Source organism: Sebastes fasciatus, chromosome 23 (genome assembly GCF_043250625.1).
Source record: "Sebastes fasciatus isolate fSebFas1 chromosome 23, fSebFas1.pri, whole genome shotgun sequence".
Classification (NCBI taxonomy): Eukaryota; Metazoa; Chordata; class Actinopteri; order Perciformes; family Sebastidae; genus Sebastes; species Sebastes fasciatus.
In genome coordinates this window covers 12,963,848-12,984,063 of record NC_133817.1, presented here as the reverse complement: position 1 = coordinate 12,984,063, position 20,216 = coordinate 12,963,848, and the positions used below count along the sequence as shown (strand labels likewise).

General features: G+C 41.5%; 1 protein-coding gene across 6 annotated transcripts in view; it reads right to left on the bottom strand.

Moving 5' to 3' along the window:
* The window catches only part of anks1b (ankyrin repeat and sterile alpha motif domain containing 1B), a 248,195-nt gene that overhangs the window by 82,551 nt on the left and 145,428 nt on the right, over positions 1-20,216 (bottom strand). For all 6 annotated transcript variants that reach the window (XM_074625196.1, XM_074625198.1, XM_074625197.1 and 3 more), the window contains one exon: positions 7,682-7,868. In XM_074625196.1, the coding sequence (XP_074481297.1) occupies positions 7,682-7,868 (187 nt within the window). The remainder of the gene's footprint in view (positions 1-7,681; positions 7,869-20,216) is intronic.

Sequence of the window (20,216 nt, the reverse complement as noted above, 5' to 3'; positions counted from 1 at the left end):
GTCATTTTCTTATGGTGATTTACAAGCAAGCATCTGGAAACTGGTTTATATGTCAGAAAACATATGGGAATAACAGATCAAAACAAAAGAGCCTAAAGAAGCAAAAAAAAGCTACGGGAGTAAGGCGATAACCGCCGTCACATTACATGCAGTCAACTGACCCGTTGCTTATATAAAAATATGATTAGTGCAGCTTAAAATGTCATCATTAGACAAAAACATGAGAATGAAACCCATGTGGTTATAAGGTGCTGTGTATAAGAAGCTATGAAGTGTTTCAGTCCAGATGAATAAATACAGACCTGCAGATTTGTGCCAGCTTGTTACCGACTTGTCGCAGGGGGCCACTGCATAATTCATGGAGGACGACTGCGTCTACAGTTTGCACCGCTTTTGCATAACACCGCAGTGCACTTGGCACTCTGCACCGAGGGCACTGAGGGAATATCTCTTCTCCTGCAATGTCCAACGTTACGTAAAGAGTAGCGCCGTAGCATCCACAGCTGCACCAGTGATGGATCAGGTTATAAATAGGCCTCCTTTTTATCCAACTGCCCACGCAGGTGGATGACACCTGCATACTCTGCTGCAGGGCCGGAGATTTATTGTGTAAATGTTAGGTTGGTGTCGGAGAGCGGTTCAGGGTTTTTAGGAAAAAGAGAGACGAATGTTGAGAGGAAGGAAGGAAAGACCTTTTATGGTGTGCAGGCAAAAAAAAAGTGTTCCCTTCAGCTTTTTGTCCTCATTTCTCAATCCAACCCCCCTGAAATCTCACATTTCATTCTCTCCATTTTTTTCTGATTTTTTCGTTCATCATCATCACCCCCCCCCCCCTCTCATTCTCTCTCCCTCCCTCACCCACTCTCTTCTTCACTGGCATCCTTTGAATTCTGTTACTCTTTGCCTTCTGTACCCACATACATATATACACTCCCTCTTTCTCTCATCCTCTCTCTCTCTCTCTCTCTCTCTCTCTCTCTCTGTAAGCCACTTGTTACCATGGCAACCCCACAATAGGCCTTATAAAGCTAATAAGAAGAGAGAGCAGTAGGGATGAGCAGAGTAGCAGTAGAAGAAGGAGGAGGTGGAGGGGAAAAATAGAGAAACAAATTAAATGGAAAAATAAATGGGTGCCAATCTATTCCTGGTAGTGGAGCTTCAGTCAGGGAGAGCAAGCGTGAGAGAAATAAATAGATGTACATATTATTATTTATGAGTGCTTTATAATTTCTTGATGTAAATGTACTTTTTACGCGTTTTGGCAAAAACTGTTCCATGAAATCATTCGACAGAGATTCAAACTGTTTTCTACTCAAATCAACAGAGAAGATGAGAGCAGACAATCTTCCCTTCAGCGCCTCAAGTTGCAGCATAACAGACTTTTGCAAATAAGAATATACAAGTAAAGTGTTTTTTGTTAAATTGAAGCAAATCCAAGGAAAGGCTGGTCACATTTCACGCTTTCAACTAGGGTTGACACAATATCATATTTTCATTACACGATTATCGTGGCCAAAAGAATTCAGGATAATGATATTATTGCGAAAGCTATAGAAAATTTGAAAAAATAATAATAATTCTATCAGTCAAATTCCTCCTAAACTTTGTTTATTGTGCATTTTGTCTCTTTTTTGGCAAGTAAATTACACTCAAAATACGAGTGTAGGGAGGTGGAGAGAGAGTCTTTAACCATTACTTTATGTATAAAATTATTTAAGAGATGTTGGATTATTTACACAATATTACTGTTATCAATAACGGTATATCGTGACACCCCTACTTTCAACAATTCTACAATGAAGAAGAAGAAGTACTTTGCAAAATTGTAAATATACCCATCAGCTGGCTGTCCAATCAATGCAGGGTTAACAGGTTTAATGTATCCGGGAGCTCACAGCGCAGCGATGTTTTAAGCAACATTTAAAAATGTCAAAAGCATCTTTTCCACCTTTTAGCTATTAAATTGAACTGCTGATCATTAGGAATGGGTACTCAAGACCAGTATTGAAATAGTACTGAAATACAGATTTGTTTCTGTAGGTCTGCTGAATTATGGCAAAAATTCTAATCACGATTATTTACAGAGGTCACAGCAAGCACTAAAAAGCGTTGAGGTCCGAACGAGGGGTGCTGTAAAGCGCCACCTTCCCCCTGGGCCTTTCCTAGCCGAACTAGAGCCAGTCGTTGCACACCACCACAGAGGAAATACGTCCGGATTTATAGCACATGACAAAACGAGGGCGTCATTGAGAAATAGAATGCAGCACAATAATCATTTCATGTCGATTATCTTGTTTTCATAATCGTTGGAAGCCCAACTTGTAATTGAAATTCGATTAATTGCACAGCACGACAAATTTCTTAGCAGTTGGTGCTGCAATAAATGTTTAACTGTCTTTAATTTAAAAGGCAGACAATTTCAATTTGGCTCCTGTTAATAAACATTTTCTCTACGTGTGTTGGCCACGAAAAAAATTTCTCGTTTGTGACCAAGTAACGGCAGGAATTGAAACAAAATGCATGTTGGAATGCATATTGGGACAATGTTAGGAAAATACAGCATAAATTGTGAGTCCTATGAATTGCCATTTTCAGTACTGAATTGCTGGCATCCGTGTATTAAAGGATTTTCTTATGTATTCACAATTTAACTTCCCAAAACATACTTTGATGTACAATAAATTAAGCTGTTGAAAGTAAAATCGAGGGCTTTTCAACACTGTGATCAATAACTGCTCCTCAGTCTTTGTCCTTGGACGACATCAGTCAGACGTCAGTGTCAGGCCCAACACTCATTATGTAGGTTCAAGAGGGAAATAACACACTCTTGTTACATAAATGCCATGGCAATGCTTCAATGAGAATAGTAGATGAAGATGTCTTATTCAGTTTCACGTCTGGGTGTGCGTGTGTGCATGCACCTGTGGATTGATAATGAATGTGTTTTTGGTTGGAGGCACTACACAGATCAAAGTCTAGCTGGGCCTCTGAACTGCTCCTGGATGAAACGGCCACACAGAACCACACCTACACGCGCACACACACAGAAACTGCCTCCCGCCTGGTCGACTTCCTGCTCTGCCTGATAGCGGCGGGTGTGAGGGACAGTTGGACTGAAACCCAGGTGAGAGAAGGAAGTATTCACGACCACGTCACCGGATAACTATCGCCAAGGCCACCATTTCACCATGACAACAAGGGATCTCATCGCTATGGTAACGCATGAAGCGAGGGACTAGGAAATGACACAAAGGAAATGAAGGTCGGGAGTAAACCGAGTGTGACGCGGGAATACCGAGGGGTCCTTAGGACCAAATATAACAACAAAATATAAACGTTATTTTTTCACTATTACCTGCCCATATATAGTGTAGACACATCAGTATTAAACGAGGAAAAGATATTTTCATATGGGCGTCAAATATTAGCAAACGGCGGATACAAATTTTAGGATTTATGATGATAAAACATTCGCCAAATTGTTCAATATACAATCACATTAAAAAGAGCATGTGAGTACTAAACCTGTTTGCATTATTTAGTATTTGTTCCTTTTTTATTATGTGAACATAAATAAGTAGTTACCGAAATGTCCATATGTGCAGACTTAAGACGCAACTGCCCTCATTATGAGATTCTTATGAGAAAACACCTCATTCATTACATGGAATATTCCTTTTGGAGGAGGAACTCAGCGGGGGATGTCATTAGACGAAACTTAAAGCGTTTCATCTGGTCTGACAGTGAAAGGGACTCCCAGCAGGACTAATAGAGCATCTTGTGCTGATGTCTTGGAGCTTAGTTTTTAAGATATCCGGTTGAGTTTTCCCCCAAAAGTGCTTGTTTGCATCTTAATTTCCAGTAAAACACACTTGAGACTAATATACAAGTTAAGACACGTTTTCATCTCAAAAAACCTTTGAAAAGTAAATTTTTCAAAGTAATACTTGAAAAATAACTACATTTTGTATTCAATGGTAGTATCTAGTATTGCGATATTATGTTTTGTGATACTGGAGACACCTGGAGTGGCGTGATTGGGAGGAACGGCCTCCCTGATCTAAACCCGAGTGGTCGTTTGTTGTTGGACTTCTGTGCTAGTCATGGATTGTCCATAACGAACACCATGTTCGAACATAAGGATGCTCATAAGTGTACGTGGTACCAGAGCACCCTAGGCCGAAGGTCGATGATCGATTTTGTAATCGTATCATCTGATCTGAGGCCGCATGTTTTGGACACTCGGGTGAAGAGAGGGGCGGAGCTGTCAACTGATCACCATCTGGTGGTGAGTTGGGTCAGAGGGTGGGGGAAGACTCTGGACAGACCTGGTAAGCCCAAACGCGTAGTGAGGGTGAACTGGGAACGTCTGGAGGAGGCCCCTGTCCGAGAGATCTTCAACTCACACCTCCGGCGGAGCTTTTCTGGCATCCCTGTGGAGGTTGGGGGCATTGAACCCGAGTGGACGATGTTCAAAGCTTCCATTGCTGAAGCTGCGGCGGTGAGCTGTGGTTTTAAGGTCTTAGGTGCCTCAAGGGGCGGCAATCCTCGAACACCGTGGTGGACACCGGTGGTCAGGGAAGCCGTCCGACTGAAGAAGGAGGCCTTCCGGGATATGTTATCTCGGAGGTCTCCGGAGGCAGTTGCAGGGTACCGACGGGCCCGAAGAGCAGCAGCCACTGCCGTGACGGAGGCAAAGCAGCGGGTGTGGGAGGAGTTCGGAGCAGCCATGGAGAAGGACTTTCGGTCGGCACCAAAGTGCTTCTGGAAAACCATCCGGCACCTTAGGAGGGGGAAACGGGGAACCATCCAAGCTGTGTACAGTAAGGATGGGACACTGTTGACCTCAACTGAGGAGGTAATCGGGCGGTGGAAGGAGCACTTTGAGGAACTTCTGAATCCGACCAATACGCCCTCTATGGTAGAGGCAGAGCTGGAAGCTGATGGGGGACCATCATCAATTACCCTGGTGGAAGTCACTGAGGTAGTCAAACAACTCCACAGTGGCAAAGCCCCGGGGGTTGATGAGATCCGCCCAGAAATGCTGAAGGCTCTGGGTGGGGAGGGGCTGTCTTGGATGACACGTCTCTTCAACACCGCGTGGAAGTCGGTGACAGTGCCTAAGGAGTGGCAGACCGGGGTGGTGGTTCCCCTTTTCAAAAAGGGGGACCAGAGAGTGTGTGCCAATTACAGGGGTATCACACTGCTCAGCCTCCCTGGTAAAGTCTACTCCAAGGTGCTGGAAAGGAGGGTTCGGCCGATAGTCGAACCTCAGATCGAAGAGGAACAATGCGGATTCCGTCCTGGCCGTGGAACAACGGACCAGCTTTTCACTCTCGCAAGGATCCTGGAGGGGGCCTGGGAGTATGCCCATCCAGTCTACATGTGTTTTGTGGACTTGGAGAAGGCATATGACCGGGTCCCCCGGGAGATACTGTGGGGGGTGCTGCGGGAGTATGGGGTGAGGGGGGCACTTCTCAGGGCCATCCAATCCCTGTACACCCAAAGCGAGAGCTGTGTTCGGATCCTCGGCAATAAGTCGGACTCGTTTCCGGTGGGGGTTGGCCTCCGCCAGGGCTGCGCTTTGTCACCAATCCTGTTCGTGATATTCATGGACAGGATATCGAGGCGTAGTCGGGTGGAGGAGGGTTTGCAGATCGGTGTGCTGAGGATCTCATCGCTGCTTTTTGCAGATGATGTGGTCCTGTTGGCATCATCGGTCTGCGACCTCCAGCACTCACTGGATCGGTTCGCAGCCGAGTGTGACGCAGTCGGGATGAAAATCAGCACCTCTAAATCTGAGGCCATGGTTCTCAGCAGGAAACCGGTGGTTTGCCTACTCCGGGTAGGGAATGAGTCCTTACCCCAAGTGAAGGAGTTTAAGTATCTCGGGGTCTTGTTCGCGAGTGAGGGGACGATGGAACGTGAGATTGGTCGGAGAATCGGAGCAGCAGGGGCGGTATTGCATTCGCTTTACCGCACCGTTGTGACGAAAAGAGAGCTGAGCCGGAAGGCAAAGCTCTCGATCTACCGTTCAATCTTCGTTCCTACTCTCACCTATGGTCATGAGGGTTGGGTCATGACCGAAAGAACGAGGTCGCGGGTGCAAGCGGCCGAAATGGGTTTCCTCAGGAGGGTGGCTGGCGTCTCCCTTAGAGATAGGGTAAGAAGCTCAGTCATCCGTGAGGGACTCGGAGTAGAGTCCTTGCTCCTTTGCGTCGAAAGGAGCCAGTTGAGGTGGTTCGGGCATCTAGCACGGATGCCTCCTGGGCGCCTCCCTTGGGAGGTGTTCCAGGCACGACCAGCTGGGAGGAGACCACGGGGAAGACCCAGGACTAGATGGAGAGATTATATCTCTACTCTGGCCTGGGAACGCCTCGGGATCCCCCAGTCAGAGCTGGTTAATGTGGCCCGGGAAAGGGAAGTTTGGGGTCCCCTGCTGGAGCTGTTGCCCCCGCGACCCGATCCCGGATAAGCGGTTGAAGATGGATGGATGGATGGATGGATACTGTATCGATTCTCAAAAACACTATTGCTTTTAAATTAATAAGCTGAGCTCTGTTGTTAGCCTCTAAGGTGTCTGCCTCTTTGCTCTGGTCTCACGTATGACAGGAGTAGAAATATGATTTCAATTTCCTGGGACCCTGGGCAAAGAGAGTTAAAGTTTCATTTGGTTTCCAGGCAGAAAAACATTCAACAACGCCTGCACTGAGGCAACAAAGACTGAATGAAAGGATACTTCAGCACCAGCAATAAAAAAAAAAAAGCAGCAGTTATAATAGTCACCTGAACAGCTAAGAAATGAATGCACCACAAGGCTAAAGTATTATATGGCCAATCAATACATTGACCTTCAGAGTGAATGTGTGCTTTATGCATTATTGATGTCATAACTGAATAGGGCTGACATAACCTGACTCCAGCTGTCTATACATGATAGATGTGAGGTTTTTACACAGCTTTTCTATGTTGGATTAACTCATTCCAAGTCTGTTCATAGAACTCTCCATAGAGAAAATTACTATTTAAAGCTACACAATACGTCTACCATATTCCAAAGAATACACAGCATCAATCTTCTCAGCCTTGAAAGACGACAATCATGAAGTCTTTGATTTAAAGGTGCGTTGGTAAAGATTTTATATCTCATTACATCCTGCCACTGTGAGTACTAACAATAGCCATGTTTGCCTTTCACGTTCATTATGATATGTTTATGTTCGTATTATGTTGATAATTGTGGGGGAGCGGCTTTGGAGGGAGGCCTGAAGCGATGGACTGCCAGTGTTGCCGACTTGGCGACTTTCTCTCTAGATTTAGGGATTTTTGGAGCTAGTGTTGATAGCTACTTTTCATTGGAAAATAGTTGGCAACACTGGGCTAGTGTGCTCTTGCTCGTTTCTCAAGATCGCCCACCGGGCCTTTAATTGCTTTGCTTGGTGTCCGCGCAGCAGACAAAGTCAAGAGACCTGACATCAAGAGTTCTCATATTGTGATATTCCCCTTGAGGAGGTATTTGTGTTTTCTGCTGATCCTCCTCCACAAGAGAGACGAGAGGTCAGGGTAGAGCGTGTTACAGCAGGGCCGACTTCTCACTCTCACTTCAGGCAGAGAGACGGCCTTTATTAAAACGAATCGCTCTACCTCCCTCCCTCCCTCCTGGCGGCTTCATGAGTCTTACCTGTGAGCTGACAGTCGTCGTTGGAGCCTGCAGAGTCCTCCTGGTTGGGGCTGAGCGGAGGGCTGGCGGGGGGGCTGGTGCTGAAGCTGGCGTAGCCCAGAGACGAGCTCACCTCGCTGGGCTCGCAGCTGTGGTTGACCGGCCTCTGGACGTCCAGGGAGGAAGACAGAGAGGTGCGCTGCTTGGGCTGGACACAAGACGGAAAGAAAAGAGCAGGACAACAGTTAGAGAAACGAAAACTTTCATACTGGTTTTGGAGTGCTTATATACAAACTATAATCTGTCTAATGTAACTGACTGTATTGTGGGTTTTATCCATTTTTGTTCTATGCTTTTCCCTTTATGCAACTAACTTTAATTATACACATCAAAAGTAATTGTTTTGGTCTTTGAAGGCGTTTCATAGGAGCTGAATTTTGGCGTCTGATCTGAAATTCACCAACTAAACTGTAAAAAACGCTGCCAATTAAACACTTCCTGTGAGAAGTTATGGTGCCATTTAAATCTATATTGCTGAATTTATTATATTATAATAAATTCTCATTACACGTTCTTCATTTTTCCTGGCCGTTCTTGTCTTATGACCGATTTAATTTGTTTTACGAGTGAAAGTTTTTAAATGTAATTGACTCATAACTTCAGACTAATTCATCCCGAACATGTGTATGATGTAATAAAATATGTAGATGTCAACACCGTTTATACAATGAATAATTTGAGTGCAGTTATGAAAAGGAGAGAGAGAGGAACAGAGGTAAATAGAGAGAGAGAGAGATATGGACGGACAGACAAAGAGAGAGTCATAATGATTGCTTTGCTTACAGCGAGTGAAAGAGTGAGACGGAGTGTGAGAAGAAAGCGAGGCAGAGGACAACTGAAACTGTAGACTGGCATCTGGTAAACACATCTTACATAATGAGGCATTTGCAGCTCTCAACAACCTGCTGCTATGCTTCACAAACAGCTCAGGCAGTCAAAACCCTGCTGGAGTGTGTGTCTCTGTGTGTGTGTGCGCGTACTAGTCGGAGGCAAAGTGAATCAATACAGTGAACCTTAAAGGCAAAATGACACCCTGGGATGTTGAGAGACAGACACATGACAGGACAACCTTCACGAGACCTTCACTGTCGTGTGTGACTCGAGGCACAACAACTGAACCTTGAGAGAGAACGAGAGAGACGAGGAGGGGAGAGGTTGTGAAAGGAGATGGAAGTAGAGGAGGAGAGAAAGAGCTCTCTTCCATGCACGGTGCACTCAAATTGGGCTTTTGAAGAGTCTTCAGATAGACTGAACTGAACTGAGATGAAAAACAAAAGCAAAACAGGAGCAGGGAAATAGGTTGAACAAAAGGAAGGAGGGCATGAAAAATAAAAGACAATTGGACAGGGAGAAATGAAAAAAACAGTAGGTGGAAAAGGTGGAAAAGACACAACAAGTGAAAATCACTGAAGAAAGTAGAAAGGAAGGAACAAAGAACAGAATAAAAGGTATGATGATGGAGGTTGGGCAAGAAAGGAATGAAGCTATAAAGGAAGGAAAGAAGAAAGGGAGGGAAGAAACCGGTACAGTAGGGTAAAAAAGGGACAGAAAGACATGGTCACAATAATAAAGAAATGGAAGAAGGTCAGACGGAGAGCAGAATTTAGGATGGAAGGAGGTAGGGAAGGGAGGAGCAAAAGAAAGGAGAAGGTTAGCAAGGAAGAAATGATGGAAGCTTAGCGGAAAGACTGGAAACAGGTGAAAACTTGGGATTTCATGACAACAGATACCAAGTCGATGCCAAAATTCTGAAAACGGTACTTGTTTTTCTACAGTAATAGGTACCGTCAGGGCTCGAGACCAAAGGCGTCCCGGGGACGATGTGTTTGGGACGCAGTAAACTCACTATAGACGCATCCAGGCGATACACCTTATATTTTCCCTGATGATGCTACATTGCGAACAACAAATCAGTGTTGACATCGGCAGGACGAGAGCTAGTTAACGTTAACCAGCTCTTGTCCTGCCGATGTCAACACGGGAGGTACCATTGATTTACTATTATGAAGCGTTCAGGCTCTATTTAGAAAAATGAGGATTAGGTGAAGGTAAATTCTAATTATCATAATGTGCTCAAATGTAATCTTGTAAAAATGTAGTTTTTGGCAAGAAACTTGAATAAATCCAGTTGTTTGAAGGAGATGTTTTCACATCAATAATAGTTAATATAGATAATAGAGAGGGAATTATACTAACAATTATTCTTTCGGCCAAGAATAGTGAGCTTTAGAGGTGGTGGTCAGCGCATTTTGCTACCTTTGGACAGAGCCGGGCTAGCTGTTTCCAGTCTTAATACTAAGCTGAGCTAACCGAGTGCTGGCTGTAGCTTCATATTTAGTGGACAGACACAAGTGATATCGATCTCCTATAACTCTTGGCAAGAATGGTCACTTGTTCTACTGTGTGTTTTTCTCTGTGAATGAGTGGACAAACTAAGACATTTCCACACACACCGTTTGGTATCAGTCAATCAAAGACAGTGTGTTCCAGGATTCACCATTATTAATCCCCATACATGGAGAAATCTAGTATATTAGAGGCACAGCGACTAAAAGTCTCAAACACAGCAGCCTCAAAGGACCAGAATGCAGCACAGGCGCAGCACTAACATCGACTATTTTTTTTTTATGTGGAGAGTTAATCCGGGGGGAATAACAGCATAGCAGCACCGTCCCACAGAGACTGGGGATGTTTAAAGGACCAATGCATCAACCGAACAAGATCACAATAGAACAGACAGGCAACGGGGAATAAGACGATGATGTATGAAGCTGACAGGGAGTCACCCTGATTTGGCAAAGGGAGGGAACTTTTATCATTCTTTCTTTATTGTCATGTTACAAATAATTGTATGTCTTATGATCTTTGTAATCAAAAGCATTCATGACCTTTGGTAAAAACAAATAAATCTGTCAAACCTACTATTATTGAACCGCTTCACGCAGTGGAAACAGAACCTGTAGTGTTTACTTTGCCGCAGGCTTAACAACGAACAAAAAAGGACCCGGAATAAATGAGATGAAACAGCAATCAGCCCAGAATGATGGAACTGCTGTAATGAGACTCTGTGGTGTTTCAAAGTGGGAGGCTGATGCTGTGTTTGTTTGCGTGTCTTCTTTTGTGAGACATCTAATGTTTAATGAGTTTAAAGGCAAATTCAACTTCTTCTATTTGTCCTTTAAGCAGCTCTTTAATCCGGGACTCATCTTTCTCATCTCTGTGTGTTTGGCTTAGGCTTCGTCTTTAACAACTAAAGGCGTCTTCTCTCTGGACTCGTGCTTATTAAGAGCTCGCACATGCATATAAACACACACACACACACACACACACACACACACACACACACACACACACACACACAGACACACACACACACACACACACTGACACATACTGCAGCTCATGGCTGAGGCCTAGCGTTAACAATGCAAACGGGCAGCAGGCTAATGAACATGTCATGGCCGATTGGAAGGGGATTAATGAGCACAGACACACAGGCAGGTCTTCCATGCTTGACTAAACTACAGCAAAAGACATTTTCTCCGCTGCAACAGCATCCCTGGGGGAAAACATGCCATTTAACACCTCACTAATGTGTGTGTGTTTGTGCCGGGGCGCGAATAAATGACACACCCATTAGATGAAAAGTGCAATTCCTCACCTAAGACGAGGCGAGACGTGCTCTGCAGAGCTTGCATGCATTGAAAAGTGATCAGTTCTGTGAGTTGTGCGCTAAATTACGAATAACAGGATAATCAATTATGAAATTATCATGATTTAAAGATCAGTTGGGGAACGTTGGTGTTCTCTGTTGAGGAATGAAACTTGCAAACTGTAGGAGCAATGATAAACAAAGATAATATATGTTGATTGTACCAAAGGTGGGTGGGTTATTTATTACTAAAAATTCCTATTTCCTTTAAATATCTTTACTGGCTGACTAATTTAGTAATTTAACATGAGCAGGGGACTGAAAGGTGATTATCATAATGATTTTAATTTATATTTTTCAGGTGTTGGAGCAACTTCTCCTCTGTTAGCAGTAGCCACGAGTTAATGATGCCGCGCATGGAGCATCTTTTTGTAGACAGCGTTTTTTTAACTTCTTTTCCATTCTCCCTTTTTTGTCTTTATTTTGGTGGCTTCACACATTCAGAAAGATGTAAACACAAACAACAAAACAGAAAAGCTGAGAAGCGCAGAGCGTGTTGATGTGTCAACAGCAGGGAGGAAAAAGAACAAACTCAACACAAACTTTTAACTGCAACTCTAACAACTAGATCACATGGGGGTCCACCGGAAGGGGCGGGACTTTGCCTCTCTATTATTCTCCACAAGACATTTTTTGAAAGTTTCACTCAGGTGAGCCTCTCAGGTACTGACACACTTTGAGACAATTTCAGTGACATTAACATATATAGTGCCCCCCCACCCCTGAAGGCTCGAACATGGTGCATGCAGCAGTGTGTGTGTGCCCGTGCCTTTCCAGACACGTCCTCTGTCCACTCTAGTGGCAGAAAAGCTGACGTTGACTGACAGAAATTCTGGTTTAAAGAAGCTCTTTTTTCCTTTTTGTTAACTGTTGGAAACACAAAGGTAAGTAAGTAAATATAATATTCCTACAATCTAAACTCTCTCTCAGCTGGTCATGATGAAATGCCGTAGTGGAGGCACTCAGGGTAATATATTAAGTCAGTTTTATTGCCTCAGCACGGCCTGATTTCTTGAAGAAATTGTGGGTTACTGCTGGAATACTAAATCAATATCTATCGAGGGGTCAGGTCAGGTAGCTTTTCTAAATCAAAACCACTTTTCTTTAACCTTACAAATCTGATCATCAAGAACTCAATTAGCCTTTTCTTTGGGAGGTGTCAGATTGTAAATGACTGACGAGTGCTCACTTATACAGAGATGTCAACATGGACCTTTGTTGGGTTATCACTGGTCTTTTGCAGATTTTCACACATGGAAGAACATTGGTTTCCAATCACATTGTTGAGTTTAAACTAAATAATAGTCCAAATAAGTCAGTTTCTGAATAGAATTAAGACAAGAAATAGCCTGTGAAGTTGCAGAAATCAAGTATTATTTAAGATATTAAACATGTGAATCATGAAGTTCAGTTTCAGTTTTGGACTTTTTCAGACATTTTCGGGTTAGTCTGGCTTCTGAGTGCTGAATTCAAATCACTGGAGGTTTTCTAGATTGCAACCTCAGAGCAAACAGCTTGTTTTTGTTATCGTTTCCACACTCAAAAATAATATTTTCTGCCACTATAATCGTCTTCCCTCCCATTACCTACCATCACTCCATTGGGTTCATTTACTCCTACTGTCTCGTCCCTCAAGAAGTTTCAACTAGAAGTACTTCTGTTCGTTATATGTCATAAAGCAGTTTTCCCGCCAAATTAACAGTATAGTGGCACACAATTTAAAATGCAGTGCAGGGGGCAGTATAAAAGCTAGCAGTAGTCTCAGCTCACAACTAATGAGGTGAATGAACTGCATGATTTATTGAGATCATCAAAACGCTACGTACAAATCCTTTTAATACAGGTGGCGAATACCAGGAAACAGCTCAGATGTGCAACTCCCACTGGAGAGCTTTTAGCATTAGCTTGAGTCAGTTTAATTAGCTGTGTATGACCCAACGTCTCTCCTCTGGGGGCCACACAGGCTTCCTGCTGGCTGGGAAAGCAAACCTCTTTAACAACCACACACACACATTAAGGTCTATTAGTTGTCCCAGCAACTTTCAGGTGGAGTGCCGTAAAGCCGCCTGCTATGATGAGAGGAATGAGCTGACCGAGGTACGTGAAAGTAAATTAATATTGCTTTTCCTTCACCTTATGGTCCTTTTCTCTGCATTATCTTTTTTGCTTCCTGCTACAGTACCCCTCCTTTGTTGCCCATCCCTCTTTAAACATCTGCCATAATTACTGTTTATTGATCGTGTGTGCATGTGTCCACAATATGGACAAACTGGATAAAGAGCTGGCACGAATATGCAGTCCTATTCATGGAACTGCACGTTGCACATATGTATTGTAATTACGCCACAAATCTGAGCAAATATCTTGGAAGATTAACAGACTGGAGCAACACTGTCGGAAAGGGATCATCAAGTGACTGTCTGTGTATTCAGCACAAACACAACCCCACTGGCTAACTGATTGATGAGTGTGAACGGATTAATGAGCTCGAACTGCCAAAGTGATTAGTGATCTGTCTTGCGGACGCGTGATGTATTAAAGAATCGGGAGATTTTCTGTCAGGAAAGCAGGTTTATAATAAGACAAGTTTCCTCTAATGGAAATACAGGGAAACGCTGATTAAATAATGGTTATATAACAGCAATACAGCTTGATATGGTTTTACATAATTCATTATGAATCTCTTGGGTTTATAATAGCCATCATTTATAAATGGTAAATTGATAGTTAATTTAACTATAGTTAACAGTTATTTTAGTGTTAACACACAATGGATATGATAATTAATGTTTACTAATTATTAGTAATGCTATTATTTCTGTTATTTTATCATCAGTTTGTCTAATGTGAAATGATTAGTTTATAAATTATATATTGTATCATAGCTGATTAGACAATATATGATTTATAAACTAATTATTTTGTATTAGACAAACTAATGATAAAATAGAAACAGAATTGTTAACATTAGTAATAATTTGTAAACATTATTAATCATTTCATTGTTTGTTAACACTAAAATAATTATTAACTAAGTTCAATTACCTATCAATTTAACATTTATAAATGATGGTTATAATAAAGTGTTACCATCTCTTGATTTGTGTTTCGACTCAATTAATTGTTAATCAAAAATAAGGACAATATCTATCAAAACGTCACAGAGCTCATCATCTTCCAATTATTTCTTTTGCCCAAAATACAAAGATATTTGTTTCAAAATTATATAAAACAGAAAAGGGTAGCTCATAATTGAGATGCAGAAACCAGAGAATGCTTGGCATTTCCGTCTGATAAATTATTTAAAACAATTAATAGATTATCCAAATTGTTTTGTCAATCAACTAAGGTATTAATCAACTATTTGTTTCAGCGTTACTTGATATACAGCAATACACTTTACAGCGCCAGTACATATGGCTAACATGATCGCAAACATCCCACTGGAGTTTCAAATGGTTCAAGATTCACGTTTATTTCAACCTACTCCCAAAATAAAATATGTATTTATGTATTTTAGATGTTTAACTTTCTTTACCAGCTGCTTGTTTACTTGTTCACTAGCCATTTCGTTCTAGCATGTTGCCCACAAATAGCCTCAGTGAGCTTGTGAATTGCAGAACAAGGTGTTGATTCTCAGTGGGATCGGTAATACTAGCAATTTTATGACATTATATTTAGATGAGTCATTTGTTTTAATGTTAATATCAACAATCACTTTTACTGTTTTGAATCTTTAAGAGATTCCCATTGAGATCTGTCCCAGTAGTGTAGTTTAAACAGTATATATTTGAGCTTGTGGAGAACTGGAAGCCTTTTTTTGTGATCGTCTTCCTTTGTTTACTATAATTATGCTGTCATCTCAAAATTACTCTACGCTGATGTTAAAATTACAAATATAACCTTTAAGTTCACGAGATCTGTGCTGGTCAAAACAAACCACCTCTACTACAAGAAACACCAAAATTGATAGCCTTTTTTTTTCCCATTGAGGCGACATTGATTGAGATTGATAACGGTCTTTAAGTGTCTTGGTCAAGAGCACTTTGACCGCGGTAATTTGGGGAGTTGAGAGAATGAGTCATGCAGCTTCTTTAAGAAGATCCTCCAGGGGGGATTTTCAACAAACAAACTGGTTGTTAGTCTGCTTCTTAAAGCTCTTATACACTCTCCTATGTGACAGCTGTGTCCTAGTCTGTACATTTAAGATCAAGTGCTTTGTGTGTGTGCGTCTCTGCATCCTCTCAACCTCTATATGGGAAAAATATCTATTATCTCCGCCCCTCCATAACACATCAGAAACCAGTTAGCCTGCTTTATCTGATCTCCACTATGAGTATGTGTCTGAGTGTGTCTGTGTGTTGTCAGGAACGCTATCTCCTTTACCAGATTGTCACTGTGTACATTCTGGTGTGTGTTAATACATACTGTATGTAACAACGTGTTCATGTGTGACAGTAGATCTGAATGTGTGCAATGCATTGCATATGCATTCATATCTCCGTGTGTGTGTGTGTGTGTGTGTGTGTGTGTGTGTGTGTGGCAACGCTATGGCATGCAGTCACACTTGGAAAGCAACGACAAACAGAAGCTGTTCTCTATTCACACACGCACACACAGTAATGCTGTAATCCTTTGCTTCGAACCATAGAAAGGATAGCAGTGGTGGAAGAAGTACGAAGATCTTTTACTTAAGTAGAAGTAGCAATACTACGGTTTAAAAATGCTCTGTTACAATCTTACTTAAGTAAAAACACAAGTATTAGTGTCAAAACATACTTAAAGGGGAACAACGGCCATTTTTAAATATAACATGACAAAAAAAAATACTTCAACTTGCTCATTTACACGCATATTGCGAGGGCGCGCTGGTAAACAACTAGGTGGTAGCGTCATCACGGTAAAACAGCAACTGCCTGTCAGTGGCGATATGAATGAATTTCAACAACATTTGCAATATAAATAAACATGCTGTCGCTTTCTGAATCTATTTTATGTTAATAATAAACACATATAAGACAAGGAAACATAATATGTTGTGCCTGTTGCTAGCCGCAATTCTTCTGTGAGCAGGATGACCGTTGCAGCGTGTGCTGAAATCCTGTCCATTCCAGTGGACAGCACTTGCATAAACTATAACTAGCCTACTGGAAGTAGGAAGTCAGAAAGGTGACACAGTTTCCCTGTCTTATAAGAGTTTGTTGTTAACATAAAATAGATTCAGAAAGTAACAACCTGAATATCTGCAAAGTAACTAAACCTATCAGAATAAATGCAATGGAGTAAAAAGTACAATTTCAGCTTCCAAATAGTAGTGGAGTGGAAGTATAAAGTAGTATAAAATGGAAATACTCAAGTACAAGTACCGCAAAATTGTACTGTAAGTACAGTACTTGAGTAGATATACTTATACTTATATAGTTACATTCCACCACTGAAGCGTAGTGATACACTATATGTCTCTTATAGTCCCAAAAAATATACAATTTACTAATATTTGATTACGGTTTGCTAAATAGTGTAGAACTACAACAACCCTGAAATAAATAATGCTCATCTTTGTTGACATTTTTTGAGAGAGGTGCTTTTAGTCATTTTGGAGTTTGCAGTTTGAGTTGCTGTTGAATTGTATTGTGTTATACTGAGAGGTGTTTCTAATATTTATATCAATGTCGCCACACTAAATATTAGAAATAGAAATCAGTCCTCACAAAAATAGAAGTACAAGAGAGCTAGTGCACAGGTGCATTTGTCTATCTGTGTGTGTAATGTCTTATTGTGACCATGTGATTGGCCGAGATACCAGCTTCACCCTTTGCGGGTGCAAACACGAGTTCTATCATGTGTTGACTGTAGCTAGGAATTTCTCGTAGGCAAGTAATGGTTATTATAATTCACTGTAAAGACGGATACACACACACACAGAAGCAGCAAAGTAGGACACTGAGCCGGTGGGTATGAAAATGGTAACCCCATGATGCAGTGTGCATCTCTGTCCGTCTTGTGCTCTCTGCATCTTTTCATCCATCTGATTATTCCCCCATTCTTTCTGTGTTTCACATCCCATCTGCCCCTGAGTGTGATCAAGAGCTCGTGGAGATCTAACATGTCCAGCTGACAGTTTGGACAAGAAGCGAGCGATGAATAAATAAAAACCACCCAAACATTAAGCCCGTGGATTTCCGTCAACACAGCCTGTGTGATCTCTTCGCGCTTTTACAAAGTCATCACATGTGTTTTTTTTTATCGGCGACTGGCGTGCGGTCAATACCGCAGCAGCATTAGCAGCATGAATGCTGAATAATTTCCTTTAAACCCGGATTTAAAGGAGCAGAATCACTCAGAAGTACACATTTTTATTCACAGCAACAGCCGTGGGGAGCCTTGTCAAAGGGGGGAGGGAGGTTTACACACTGCAAAGTAGGAAGTCTCACACCAGTCTTCAAATGATATTTTGCTTAGATTCAAAGAGAATGATACCATAAGGGCATACAAGTCTACTTGCTTTAAGTCTCGTCTATTCTAGAAAAATGTCTTGATGTGCAATAGATAAATGGGTAAAAATTAAACTGGCAAATTACTTGTTTAAAGAAATGTAAGACTTAGTGCTAAATGAAGATATTTTTTGCCACACACGAATCTATAAGCTCACTTCTGCTAGTTACTGGATCTAGTGTTGGCTACTGAGAATTAGGGGTCAATATGAGGAAACATTAATATCACAATAACCAGCAACATTATCAAACTAAATATCAGTAGTATTTATTATCACTGTAAATGTGACATAAAAGGTAGAAAATGAGACACTGACTACGTTTACGTGCACAAAATATTCGTTTTTGCCCTTATTCTGAAAAAGATAATATTCCTACTAAGCTGTTTACATGGCTAATGAAAATGAATATTCCACGATATTCCCGTTTACATGCAGCCGTGCATACTCCGATTAACGTAACTGGTGGCGGACCTCCCTCTTTCACTCCTTCAATCGCCTGCTTGAAAAGGTCGGTGTTGTGATATTTGCTCATTTCCAAAAAACGGTTATTAGCCATGTCTTTCATAATGTTTAAAAGTAGGTGTGTTTCTCTTTCTGACCAGAAATGTGGGCTTTTCTTTGGGTCATGAATCTCTGCAAACCGTCGGTGAAACAGACGGTTTACAGGCAAGAGACCGTGTGTCGCAAACTGCCATAAAAAAACCCAATTTAGACGAATGTTCTGAATGCGCTGTATACATGTCTAAAGAATGCATCTAAAACCTGAATAATATCGGCACATCCCACATGTCTTAATCAGAAAACTTGTCATATGAGCAATAACAGTGGAGTAATAGTGTGCATGTAAACGTAGTCATTGAGAGCTACATTAGGTTACATCATACACGTACATATCACTTTGTGATACGTGGAAGTAGAGGATAAGGGAATAATATTGAATATCGAATTATTACAAATGAGTATAAAATAGAATCATTAAATCAACAATTTGTGTGTAGCGTACCTATGAAATTTTAATATCAAGGTCCCTAAAGAGAGCTCCATCAGATTATTATTACATTTTGTCCAAAGCAACCTATCTGAGAAATTAAATTTCTAGATATGATTTAATAAAGTGGGTTATATAACTGTTTGCAAGATGGCAGTAAACCATCTGATCAAATCATCCCTACACTGTATCACCGTGTTTAAAATTGAATCCATACTTTGGCTGTAAACCCCCTCCGGAAGCCTGAAAGCCCCACATTAATATTCTAATACAGACAACAGGAGGGACTACAGCACTATACCAGACTCTTCTATACATGCTGCAACCGTCATGTGAGTGTCTGTTAGCCTGCGTAGTGTTCGGCGTACAGTGTTCAACTGAGGAAATCGCCAGCGGGAGCACTAAAATGAAATGAAATGAATTCGAGAGAATTAATTAGGAGCTATAAATTTGAACTCTGGTGCTCCTTGATTATGTGCGCTTCAAGCTGTGCGGCAGCCCGCTGGGCACCGCATGTGGTCCCTCAACACACATTAGTTAGTTAACATGCCAAAGATAGACCCATGATGACGTGGGGGGTGGGGGGATGGGAGAGGAAGTGAGGTAAGGAAACAAGGGAGGAAAAGAACATGTGAGGTGAGTAAAGGACATTCAGAGAGACAAGTGAAGTTGTGAGGTGACGTCTATCTTTGCCAGCCATTTAGTCTCAATTAAGAGCTGTCAAAGTCAACGCTATAATAATGCACTAACGCAAATTTGTTTAAACGCCACTAATTTCTGTAACGCATTAATGCAATCAATCTTTGGGAGGTTGAAGCTAGAGTGAAGATACTGGCTTTAAACCTGAGGAATCCGTTGGTACCAACCATGTCATACTAGCTTGTCATGAAGGAGGTTAAACAACGCTCCCAAACTTACACTAAATTTTGGCGAGGAAAAACTGGCATTACCATTTTCAAAGGGGTCACTTGACCTCTGACCTCAAAATATGTGAATGAAAATGGGTTCTATTGGTACCCACGAGTCTCCCCTTTACAGAACATTTGACAAATCTCCCTTTAAGGTACATTTTGAAGAGATAACATTTTTTTTAAATGATTAATCATGATTAACTATGGACAATCTATGGATTAATCACGATTAAATATTTTAATCGATTGACAGCCCTACTCCCCCTAAAACTCTTATTTTCTTAAAGGTCTTATTGATAATATTTTTATGTAGACAAATATTTTAAAAAAAGTAGTACATCCACAAAGACTTTAGAAGGCTTTTCCTGAAAAAAGTATTAAGTAATTAA